Below are 12,447 nucleotides of genomic sequence, written 5' to 3'. Positions count from 1 at the left end.
ACCAGCAAAGGTCAAACAAAGGCATTTTTTAACACAGGAAAATACAATCCAGCCACTCTGTCATATGACAAGTTGCTGCTGGTGTAATGAGGGATGAGTGATGGTGTGCTATATCCTCATATAGAAGCTTTCAGAAACCAGGCTGTTATCACATCAGATTACTTCCTCTGAAACTGGATTGTCCAAGGAGAAAGGATGCCTCTGCCTATTTTTGCTTTATGAAAATAAAGGCTGTATTAACATGGGCATATGGAAAGAATTAAGCATATAATTTTAGCTTAATGTAAATTCCAAACATAGTTTCCAAAAAAAAAAAAAAAAAAAAAAAAAAAAGAGTATTTTATAGCTTTGTTGCAATACTTTTCACTGCATAGCTGTATCTGTTTTTGTGAGCTGTATAACTGTATCATGTCTCACCCTGTTCTGTGCAAAGACAAGCAACAATTTTCTGCTAGCTTCAGTGCTTGATGTCCTTAAAGACATATCAAATGGCTACTTTCTAGAGATCTTTACTTCCATTTTCCTTGTCTTTCAAAGGAAACAAACAAAAAAATGTATACTGAGTTGCTTTATTTGGAAAAAAAAGGGGGGGGGGGGCACGAATATTACTAAACATTTCACAGTTTTGTGAATTCATTTGAACAAATCACTGAGACAGAGAAGGCTGTGAACAATCACACACACAGTCAGGTTTATGACACCTACTGTAAATGATGCCTTTCATTCTAAAACAGGTATGAATACTTGCACCAAGAATACCCCTTGTAATCCTTACAGCAAAGCACTTCCTTAAAATCCAGTTTCTCAAAGAATGCTAAAAAAGGAATTCCATTTTTTTATCCCATGATTATTTCTCAGTCAAAAGTGGCCAGTTCAGAAGCAAAACGTTTATCTCAAACTACTAAACCAGCCCCACTCGGCTCTGAGGATCCCTCATGAGCTGCAGGGAGTGTATCCTCCCTCCTTCAGAGATGTCTCATAGGCTTACTGTAGTTAGTAGCTTTGTTGGAGATGCCAAGCTAACACAAAATAAAACATAAAAGGACACCTTTTATCACCGTAAAACTGTAATTCTAAATATCCACAGGAAAGCTGATTTGTTAAATAAGACAATGCCATTTCGCCATAATCACTAACTAGAGAAAAACCTCAAAAGTGCCTCCAGCACTCATCTACAATGTTCTTTGGGGTAAAAGGGCCTTTTAGGACTTCCCTTCAGTTTAGAAGATGAAAAGCATTGCAGATTTAAGGAGCAGCATTAGCTACCTTGATGCCCTGCTGTTATCATCACATTAGTGTCTGAGCTCTGGGAACCAATAACGGATTTATTCTGCTAGTACCCACACACTGTTTTGGGGAGCTGAGGCCAAGAAAGGTGATGTGAATTGCTCAGAGGGAGAACAACGAGCATGATAAAGGCTGCAATTGAATGCAGCCCACCTGAGGCCTCCACCAGCACATTAGATACAGGTTTCTTCTTTCTCTTTGAGCTCTCAATCCCCACACTCTCATCTCTTTCTTGCAGTGCATTAAAATTGCATGTGCATTGAATAATGACAAACACGAGCTATTTTTTTAATGGCGTTTATGTTTATGCTCTGCAACTATTGGTTTCTAATTCATTTACAGATCCATGGAAAAAGAGACTGACCTTTATTTTCTTTTTTCCTTGTCTTATTCTACCTGATATAGAGTTCTCTGGCCAAATCATAGCTTTGTAGAAATAAATAATTGCTGTGCAATGAATTTTGTATAACTAGAAAAATGCAACAACACAAAGTCTCCTTGAATCAAAAGAGGTCTAACTAAATTAATAAGTCCTAACTGGGGGACTTTAATGAGATTCAAATAAAGAAGATTGGCTAAAAAACATCAGATGTGCTCTGGCAAGAGTGATTGTCCTTTACTAAAATGATGCTTTTCAATTGAGATTGATGATATTGGCACATAGGTTTATGAAAACAAACCATCAGTGTTGCCAGGGCAAAATTCTGCCACTAAACCAAACTTTTAATATTGGGATACAAAACTCATTTAGCAATGCATGCATGTGCGAGTGAAACACAACTATTTGTTTTCATTAAACATCTTCCTGAATCTCATTCCTCTTTCCTCATACTATTTTATTCAAAGAACACGCCATGTTTGGAGTAGAAAGCGAGTTTCAGATCTGTAGGGTCTTGGCTCGGCAGGACAGCAGCAAGCTAAGCTCAGCCACCCCCAGCCTGGTGGTACTGAAGAAGCTCTGCCCACAGAACCCAGTGTGAAACACCACCAGTGCTCCCAAAATCTGACACACAACTTCCGAGTTCTTCCAGACACCACCAGCAGCTGACAGCTTGGAGACTTCTGTGATGAGATTAAGTGACTGCCGGAGGAGAAACCAGGGCACCACAGTCATTTCCTAGCACCTGCACCAACTTGGAACACCACATAAGAGGTCCCCTTGCAGGGCCTTAACCAAAGGTCTCTGCAGTCAACATTGTGTCTCCCGTGGTGGCAATAGGACATGTTGTTTGGGGATAATCACAGAATCACAGAATCACAGAATTTTCTAGGTTGGAAGAGACCTCAAGGTCATCGAGTCCAACCTCCAACCTAACGCTAACAGCCCTCCACTAAACCATATCCCTAAGCTCTACATCTAAACGTCTTTTGAAGACTTCCAAGGATGGTGACTCCACCACTTCCCTGGGCAGCCTGTTCCAATGCCTCACAACCCTTTCAGCCTGGCCTGTTTCTCAGGCCCATCTAGCCTGGCCTGTTTCTCAGGTCTCTTGGCTTCATACTCCACCAGCACTCACAGCTGCTTTATTAAGGAACATTAATATATATAAATACGTAGCATACAGACATCCTGAATCCTCTTAGTGTTAATTTATGAACACATTCTCCATGAATCTCTCTTGGAAATTTTCACCCCTGCAAAAATTGTTGCCTCCTGGCAGCAAGTTGCAGAAGTTTCTTATCTTCTGGATAAAGAAGTACCTTTTAAAGTCAAACCTCCTAAAAGTGAAGTCTCCTAATAATTTTACTGAGTGTTCCTCTTCTCCTGTACTACAGATTTTGAATGAACAATTGTCCTGCATTCAGTTTATTCAGTTTATTTATTTTAAAGATAAATAAATATATTTATTTATCTTTATTTTACATATCTCAAATACCCTCTCCTGTCGGCCTTTCTCTCCTACCTGAACAGCCCTAGTATTTTTGGTCTCTATTCGTAAGACACTGGTGAATACTGAACAAATCTGTTCTCAGGACCAAAGCTTAGGTGATCTAAATAGTGACTTCCCCATCCTGAAAAGTGACCATTACACCTGACCCTTTGCTTCCTAGCCTTTACCAGATTTCAATTTGCAAAAGAAACATTCTTCAAGTCCTCTGACAATTTAGTTGGCTTTTTTGAAAGTCCGGAAATGTCCTCTGAATCCCCTTCATACACTTGCTTATTTGCACCATTATACAGCAGGTTAGTGAAGCAGGACTCCCTGACTCAGATGGTGCTTAGCCACATACGCTGAGACCTTCTTCTTCATTACAGATGCTGTCATCTCACCAGGGATGGAAATTACATTCATCAGTCTATAGCTTCCATGATCTGCTGTTTGTAGGTCTGAAGAGGAGAATCAAGGACATGAACCCAAAACCACAGCAAATATGCACTGCACAGTGCTCTGCACACTTCTGCCATGGACCTGGCTCTTTGCTTGCTTTGCATTGCTGTTTGCATCCATACTGTATCAGTAAGAAGTGGTGTCATTGCAGAGTTCTCGTTCAGGGATATTGCAAAACCCATTGCACAGTTGCAAGAAAGAAAAATGCTTCTGCACCCTTCCTACTCTTTGAAAAGCAATTCAACAAGACAGTTAGAATTTGGAGGGTTGTGTGTTTTCAATGGCAGCTTCTGGGTATTTTACTGAAATGAAGGTGGGAGCATTGCCATGTGCACAGGGGAAAGCCCACGTAATCTGTCACATCTGTGTGTATCCATTTTTAAATTAAATGATGTAAAAATGCTTATTTGGGCCTGCAGAACCTCTGAATTCAATTTAGTGTCGTTTACAGAGAAATTTGACTTTTGTATGTATGTTATCTGAGAGGCACAATTTTGTACCCAGCATCATGAAATATTTTCAAATAAATATTCTGTATAAGTTACCATAGCTTGATTTATTGTCATGGAACTCCAGTGGCTGATTTTCCTCTACATGGGGAATTATATTTCCTCAGAAATATCAGACTGCAGAGATAAAATTTGCTTAGAAAGTGAGAGACATTTTGTGCAGTTGCTCTGTATTTTATAGAAAAGCCACTGCAAATGTAGTTTGGCATGAGAAAGAAATATATTAGGCTCCCAATTCTTCCCACCATTAAGCAGACCTCCTTTAAGATGAGAACATGGCATAATGATAAAGCATCCCTTGATACTGTAACAGATTTCATCTCAGGAGAAAAGCATCAGAGCCACATGGTGTATTAGCCACCATTTGCCTGCAGATTCCCCTGATGCTCTTTTCCAATCATCGAGCCCAAGGAGAAGCCTCACTGAAACCTGCCTAGACTGAAATATGTTGACAGCATTTACCATCAGACATTTTTCATGTTGTTTTGATAGCAGCAAAAGGGATCTTTCCTGCTGGCACTTACAACTCAGAGCGAAGCTGACCGCTACACCTGAGTACCCACGGCATCTCTGACAGCAGCCGGTGCTGTTTCTGCTCCAGCACCCAGCACACACATATGTCTGTTTTGTCCTCTCCTGCACCTTGCCAACATTTGCTGGCTGGCCAGTGTGATCATTTAGAGCATTTTTATTTGTAGCTGTGCTAGCTAATAATGGGTCTGGTTTCATCCTTTGATTCCTTGAAGGATTGGGGTCTGGCATAAACCCCTATTCTGCTTGGCCAGGTGTTTAGCTAAATGATTTCTTTCTGAACTAGGCAGTACTTTCATCTGACTTTCATCACTCTCTCTCTTTTCACTGAAGGGCTGCCAAAGAAACACGACAGGGGAGCACTGCGATCAGTGTCCGGACGGCTTCATCGGTGACGTTGTCAGAGGAGTGCCCACCTTCTGCCAGCCTTGCCCTTGTCCCCTGCCAGGAGCTGCCAAGTACGTAGAGTCTTTGTTTGTCTTTGGTTTGGGCTGCTTTGGGCCCTTTGTAAGGTGGGGGCAGCATCCCTGCCTGGGTGCATGAGACAAAGCTGCTGCCCTTCCCAGAAGAGGAAAATAGGAAGGCACTTATAATCACAATATTTGATATATGAACAAATTCAGGTTCTCCCTCTCTTATGTAGGAGAGATTACTCAGCTGAAAGATAAAAGGAAGGAGTGGGAGAGCTCTGTGACAGGCATGCTGCCACTTCAGCTGACACACAGCCACCTTCAGGAAAGAAGCTCTGAGGCCTAGTAGAAAACCAAAGATGAGCCAACGGGATCCAGGTGTCACCCACTTTTTGCCTTCTGAAGAAGCAAAAAGCTACAAACTGTAACCACTTGTTGGAGACCTAGTGGCACATCAGTAGTGCAGATGAACAGTATATTATCAGCTTCCTCTTTCTTGAGTTCCACACTCCACAAGAAAGGCATCCAGGCAAATTGCAATGCAGGGCCCAGAAGAAATGCTATTAAACACTTGCCAATAGGTTGAGGCTATTTTTAATTGAGCTACCTACTCCCCTTGTGTGTTTTTCTGTTGTTGGTTTTTTTTTTCTTTTTTTTTCTTTCCCATTCCACTTCCAAGCGGGGCTTGTCACAAAGGGGGAATTTTCTTATTGTGTTTGTTTGTGGTTGCTATAGCATTACTCATCCAGTCCTAAGGTGGGATGAGCCTGTTCGGTGGCACAAGCCCAAACTGGCAACAGGACAAAATCTCTCTGGCCAAAGTCCTACAGGTCACCTCCTGGCTTTCGTGGCGAGGTGCAGACATGAGGAGAGCCGTGGGGTGAAGAACAGCTGTTGTTGAAAACCCGCAGCTCTGACTAGGTTAGAGAGAAAACCCTCAAGAGACAGGGGGAGAACCTATTTTTGCTTACATTTATAAAAGCTTAGGAGGGGGGGTGCTCACAGACAAGGCTTCCTGCTTCCTCCAGTTTCAGTAGCAGAGGTAATGCCAGAAATAGTAGAAGTACAACAGTCGGAAGCTGTGCTTTCTCCTTAGCAAAAGGGATTTTTTTTAACCTATTGGGCACAAAGCAGCCACATGGGTGTAAGGAGCAGCACTGCCAACCACACACAGCCTGGGTTGCCTGCTCCCAAAACCCAACCAGGACACAGCAGGGTGGCTCAGGCACACCTCCAGGCCTTCCTCCCTGCAGTGCCACTTGGCAGAGCATGGCCGCTTCTGCCTGAGCCCAGACCCTGCCTGAGCCCACAGACCACCAGGCTTTGTGGCAGTGCCCCCAGCCACAAGCAGCCCTACAGATAAGGAGCTCCTACAGATAAGGAAGCCCTGAACCCAAAAGGTCAGAAGTGTGGGATAGGGAACAGGACTTGCTAGGAGCCTTCATGAGGAAGCTTCAACATCTGCATGCAACCCCTTTAGAATTATCCCTGTAAAAATACACTTCAGTTTTTCAGAGTTTTCCTTGGAATCAAGTCCTGAAGGCAACATCTAAAATAGTGTCCTGACACAACTTGCCTTATGCCTGTATTTCAATAACACGCAGAAATTTCCTGTGCAGCTTCTTGCATGACAGAGACCTGACCACAGCAATAGCCTTCAGCTGGGTCTGGAACGCAAATAATAAAGACTGAGCAACATTCAGCCTTGCATAACTAAATTCAAAGGCCAGCCATTCTTTCTTATTCTTGTATTTTTCCTCCATTAGTCCTACTCCATGTATAGTAAGGCAAAACAGTAATTCTAGCAGACAGCAGAGAAGCATTAAATGCCTTAAATAAAGAATACGTAAAGGTTATTGTTTTGAACTCTGTTTCTCTTTAGAAATAACCAGTGAATCTGTAATAGTTAGACAAAGTGACCAAATCTGTAAACTGACAGACTCATCAGATACATATTTGTTCTTGGGATTCATCTGCGTGTCATCAGCTTTTCTGGCCAGACCATCTTCATGTCTACTGTCCAGGGAACTTTTGGAGTAAACCACATGAAGTGTAATGTCATCTCTTCGGAATAAAAAAGGGGGATGGGCATTACTTCACAGTCCAGCAGATGTTACTTCTTTTTAAACCTTTGGGAATTGTATGACCTTTTCTTCCCCTAAGAGGTCACAAAAAATACAAAATCTCAGGAAGGCTTCAGTCTTATTTCATAACTTAAATCCACAATGCGGTTTGTATAACTACGTGAAGGAATTAGACTTTGTAAAAAAAGAGGAAGGCTGCCAAACTCTCATGATTTTCTTGACATGTTCTCATAAAAGCTTTACTGAAGTCAATTTGTGAATTCTGCGAGAAGGATCTCATTTTGTGTTCTCTCTGGTTATATGAAATGTTTTGAGACAACACAGACCCAGACACAGTTTTATTTGACCCTGGGTGTCCTAGTAGCTGAGAAATGCTGATGGAAAATTAAATTTTGCAGGAATTCTTGTCACCTTTCAATGCAGCTCTTTCCTGGAACAAGCAGTGTGTAGATCATGCTCTTTCCCATTGCTCTGAGTCTTTTGAAATCCTGTGCAAAAGGGATGCAAACTGCTACAGCTGCCCAGCACAGCTCAGCATCATACTGGAACAGGAGACAGAGAGGAGGATACAGACTTACAGTCTTGATGCTGTCATTTCTCAAGGGGCACACTACCCTTTAGGAACCAGAGGTGGTACCACTCAGGATGTTAGCTGCAGGTCTCAGGGCCTCCATTTTAGAAATCGTGGGCCTGCAGCTGACATCTACTGCCACTTAGTGTGCCAGTTGCTTCCCAGTACTGGGAACAGATCTTGAACAGATTGCAATCTAACTGGAAACACCTCTAGGACGTATGTCTTCTAACAGCAGATGTATTTAAGTCATATATATCACTGTATTTGAAGTGTATGGAATTTGCACTTTCCAAATTTGGCTGCTGCTCTTTCTTGTCTCCTATTTTGTTGCACAGTTGTTAAATCCTGAAAACATCAGAAAGCAAGGAATCAATGGTTTAGAATCATGACAATGCAAATTACAGTACAAGACATTACTGCAATCAGTATCACTAAAGGGCAAGTTGATCTCACAAGGGGCCCCAGGGTCTTTCCAGATTTCTCAGAGAGACCATGGAGAATCCTCAATTACTGTAGATGAGGACAGCACCAATTAGTTCAGTTTTCCACTTGCTACTTCCAGATCAGATTTAAGGAAAATTGTGGGATTTGCACAGGAAATTACTGTACCCATTCCAGAGTCTAAATTCCTGAAGGGTGCTCTGCAGTGCCTTTTAAAAGCAATATCATGTCCATTAAAGTACAAGAGAGAAAGCAATTAGGTTTGCATGACATACATATTTATCCAAGTCCCTGGTCTAAAAGACGTGAAATAAAACCTGAAGGTGTCTCCGATCTACACTGCAATACAGAAATGTACATATATCTGGGAATTATATAGCTCCATAGTGTCATACACTAATTAGTGCTTTCTATACTCAATAAAAGACTAGACAAGGAGTATAGGGTACATCACATATGAAGTTTAAGGATACCTGTGAAAAAATATTTAGCCATGAGGAACCAAGAGCCAGAGTTTGCACTGACAGCACATGTCCATCATTTATAAAGATAAACTCCCAAGTGTTTGCCATTGCCTGCTATTCTAATGATTTACTCTAATGAAATTCCAGCTTTGCAGACTCCTGTTACCGAAAAAATGGAAGCGTGCGCTGTGTGTGTAAGGAAAACTATGCAGGACCTAACTGTGAAAGGTAAGAAACTAACAGGATGACTTACTGGTCAAAATGCCGAAGTCCATGAGCCTTCAAAGGAATCTTTGCACACTGGGGAGAAACATTGTGGATGTGTATTCATTTGACTGAATCATGTTTGTCAAAGGATTTCATTCAGTTCATAATAAAATCTGTAAGGATTCGCTGTGGAGACATCTCAGGGTAGGACAGGCTTCTACATCTGATGTATTTTGATCCAGTTCTTGCACTTTGTATACCCTCATGTGGTGATCTTTGTAAAAGGAATACAACTTACAAATCAAAATACAAATCAGAAACAGCAGCTGAAGTGAAAAATTGCTACCACAAAAATGCCTCTTGCAATTCCCTGCTCTGAAAAGATATCAGGCTTCTGCCAATTAAATGCTTCAAAAGCAAAGGAGAAAATGCCTTATCTGCTCACATTCTTAATGAGCAGATTCCTTCTTGGTTAAATTTTAAATGTATTTCACAGACATAATTAAAGCAAACAACCACAGGTCAGTGCTGCTTTTCAACTTTCCTTATACCCACAAGCAATTTCCAGTAAATATCTTCTAAATTACAAAGTACACAAATAAATGGAGCTATGCAGAGAAATATAGCTCTCCTGTCTCGTAAAGGCCTATCTTACTCACCATGGACACACATGGACAGTGTTTCAGTGAAGAAACGTGATTATAATTCAAAAATTCTGCTTGAGCATCCAATAAATTAAAAGTCATCGAACACAAAGACTGAGGGGTATAGGATAGTTCAGACCCTGAATTTCTCAATGCTTCATTTTCATTTTCCTTTAAGCCCCTGAAGTATTTAAAAATTCAATCCACTGTCATTAATGGGCAAGGTCTGAATTCAGACAATACTTTTCTAGAGAACAGAGAAAGGGTATTTTCTCCCGATGCAAAGAGAAATCAATGTGAAAAGGGTAAGATGGAAATAGATAGATAGATAGATAGATAGATAGATAGGTAGGTAGGTAGGTAGGTAGGTAGGTAGGTAAGTGAAGACTTTTGCCCTTATAGAGGGTGTAAAAATGTCAGCCTATTACCTCCACAGCACTAGCACAATGACAGCAATAGTGAAAGCCCTCTTGACAGATGGCACAAAAATGTGAGGGGGGGGGGAAAAAAAGAAAGCCTTCTTTCCAGGCCTGTGGCTGTATGCTTTTGTTCTTAAGAAATGTCAGATGTATGCACAAAGGATAACACAGACAATTAAAAGGTCAGTGAGGTTTCCTAATAGTTATTAAAATGTCATCCTAAACTACAAGCAAATCAAATTGTATGAAATGAGCAGCATATTTATTGCAGCAGCAGAGAATGGCAGCAGCTTTCTTTTCTAACAGCCACTACTCAGCCTTACACGCTGCAGCTGTCTCAAGGAAGGCAAAGCTGCATAGATGGGTTAGGAAAAGCTACAGAAAGAAATCAACCTGCCCTGGTCACTGGGTTAAGTCCTTGACAAGCTGCTAGGGTAAGTGTCAAGCAGTGACAAAGGGCACTTCCCTCCTCCTGGATTGCTGGTCCTGCTCCCATCTGTGACAAATAGGACAAAAAGCATTTCAAAGACTAATGAGAGATGCCTTGCTCATCCCTGTCCCCTCGCCAAAGAGCAAGCCCCTGCCCTGTTCACACTGCTGCTGGGCATCACCACCACTGCCTGCTGGTGCTGGCAGCAGTCGCAGTGTAGGAGCACCAGATGAGAGGGGACATTGCCCCTGCCCTTCCTGCATCCCATAGAGCAGCTCATGTCCCCAGGGCAGAGGAAGGCAAGGTCCCACTGCCCTTCATCCCTCCCTCCCCTCCCTCGGGGCAGCGAGCTGCGGATACGCTCCTTGGGCAGTGCCTGGCAGACAGCCCGCTCCGTTTCCCCTGGTGCTTGAGTAGGAGGTTCCTTTGTGCTGCTCCAAGGACTTGGCACAAGTCTAGCTGGTTTCTTTAATGTGTGCCAGTGGACAGTGTGGTGGAAAGCCTGTGCTAAGAACTGGGAAAACACACCTCCCAGTTCAACATTTGCTCCTGGACTCCAGCAATAAAGCACTGAGGTGGTAGCAGCTGAAATCCAGGTTTTCTTAGTGCCCAAAAGTTAAAAAAGATAATTGAGAGAATGATGCTTTAATGTCCAAAGTGAATAGATGAGAAAGGTCCTTTTGGCATTGCCAGTGAAGAGGAAGTTAATTTTTTACTCACAAATAATTGCAGGAAGCAAACACGGCTGTAAGATGAAACAAAGTTTAACTTAGCAGCTTTAGTATTTCCACAATGCTGATAAATCACAAGGGAGAGGAAATGTTCTTAGCAACAAAGAGCCCCTTATTGATACAACAGAGGAAAAAGACATTTACCACAGGCCTCTACTTTTTCAGACCATAAAGTGCAGAGATGGAGCAATGCTTCCATCCATCCATCCCTGCTCTTCCCAAGTGCTACCAACCATTCAAAAGAGGCCAGCCACAATCCAAGCCTGTGACATGCCCTCAGTGGCAAAGGGAAGGAGAAAGTGAAGTTGACACATTTATTCACACTCTAAAATTTCCTATTTATTTTAGACAGCTATTCCAGATGAGGAGATATGGCTAATAAAAGTGAGTCAGATGGTCATAAAAAGCAGCATTCACTTCCAGGCCCACAAGTGTATCTGTGAGGATGTGAGCAACTGCCACTGCATTTCTGGCAAGTGAACTCAATGTCGTATTTCAGAAAATTAAAAAAAAAAAATCATCTTGCCTTCATAAGAGGGCAGAAACTGTAGGCCTGATGGGAATCTTTGCAGTCTTTGCTCGTCACTGTCTGAAAGCCAAAGCTTTGCAGTAAGCAAAGCACCCTTCTCACCCAAGCATTGCTCAGTGGCTTCTGTGAGTTGGTGGACATGTGAAACAGACAGGCATTTGGAAAATGCCTAAGCACAGAAAATTAAAGGGAAATGCTGCAAGATTTTGAGAGTTCAGAAGAAATCATATAGTACAACCTTTTTTTTTTTTTTAAATCAGAGGGGCATGTTTTTCTTTTTTAAACTTCATAAACATTTTGAAATTTGGAAAATATTACTATCCCACATTGTCTGAAATGTCCAAAAACTATAGTAAGCCTTTTGGCATAACTGTGTAGGAGCATCACCCATCATTGCCTGCTCTAACTCCCATGGAAATAGGGAGTGACTCCATCAAAGTCAGTTAAATCACAATCTTTACACTCAGCATCACATTCATGTTTCTTCAAGGGGTGCAGAGAACTCCAGGTCACACTTTTATTCTTTACATCTGGGTCACCCAAGTGATAAGATCTGCACCAAAAGTTCTGGCAGTGCTGCAAAGAGACAAATAGACTCTTTGCCATTGGCAAAGGCAGTATTTGAGGCAGCCAAGTGGTTTGTATTAGGATGCTTAATATTTTATATGTGTTTTTACTGTGGGGGTTCAGGCCTGGAACATGAACAAAGCAGCACTGAGGAAATTACTTTCTTTATTAAAAAAAAAAAAAAAAAAAAAAACCTTCAGCAAATGTAGGAACAGATCAAAACTGGAAGCTCTTATCAGATCTCCCACATTTTCATTGCTCAGACACAGCATAACCCAGACTTGTCTATG

General features: G+C 41.8%; 1 protein-coding gene across 1 annotated transcript in view; it reads left to right on the top strand.

Moving 5' to 3' along the window:
- Positions 1-12,447, top strand: part of LAMA4 (laminin subunit alpha 4) — a 96,591-nt gene that overhangs the window by 28,294 nt on the left and 55,850 nt on the right. Inside the window, exons 3-4 of the mRNA XM_032185449.1 lie at positions 4,991-5,115; positions 8,778-8,858. Of these exons, the coding sequence (XP_032041340.1) occupies positions 4,991-5,115; positions 8,778-8,858 (206 nt within the window). The remainder of the gene's footprint in view (positions 1-4,990; positions 5,116-8,777; positions 8,859-12,447) is intronic.

The sequence above is a fragment of the Aythya fuligula genome, chromosome 3 (genome assembly GCF_009819795.1).
Source record: "Aythya fuligula isolate bAytFul2 chromosome 3, bAytFul2.pri, whole genome shotgun sequence".
NCBI lineage: Eukaryota > Metazoa > Chordata > Aves > Anseriformes > Anatidae > Aythya > Aythya fuligula.
The sequence above is the reverse complement of the archived record's forward strand: the minus strand, read 5'-3'. Positions and strand labels throughout refer to the sequence as shown.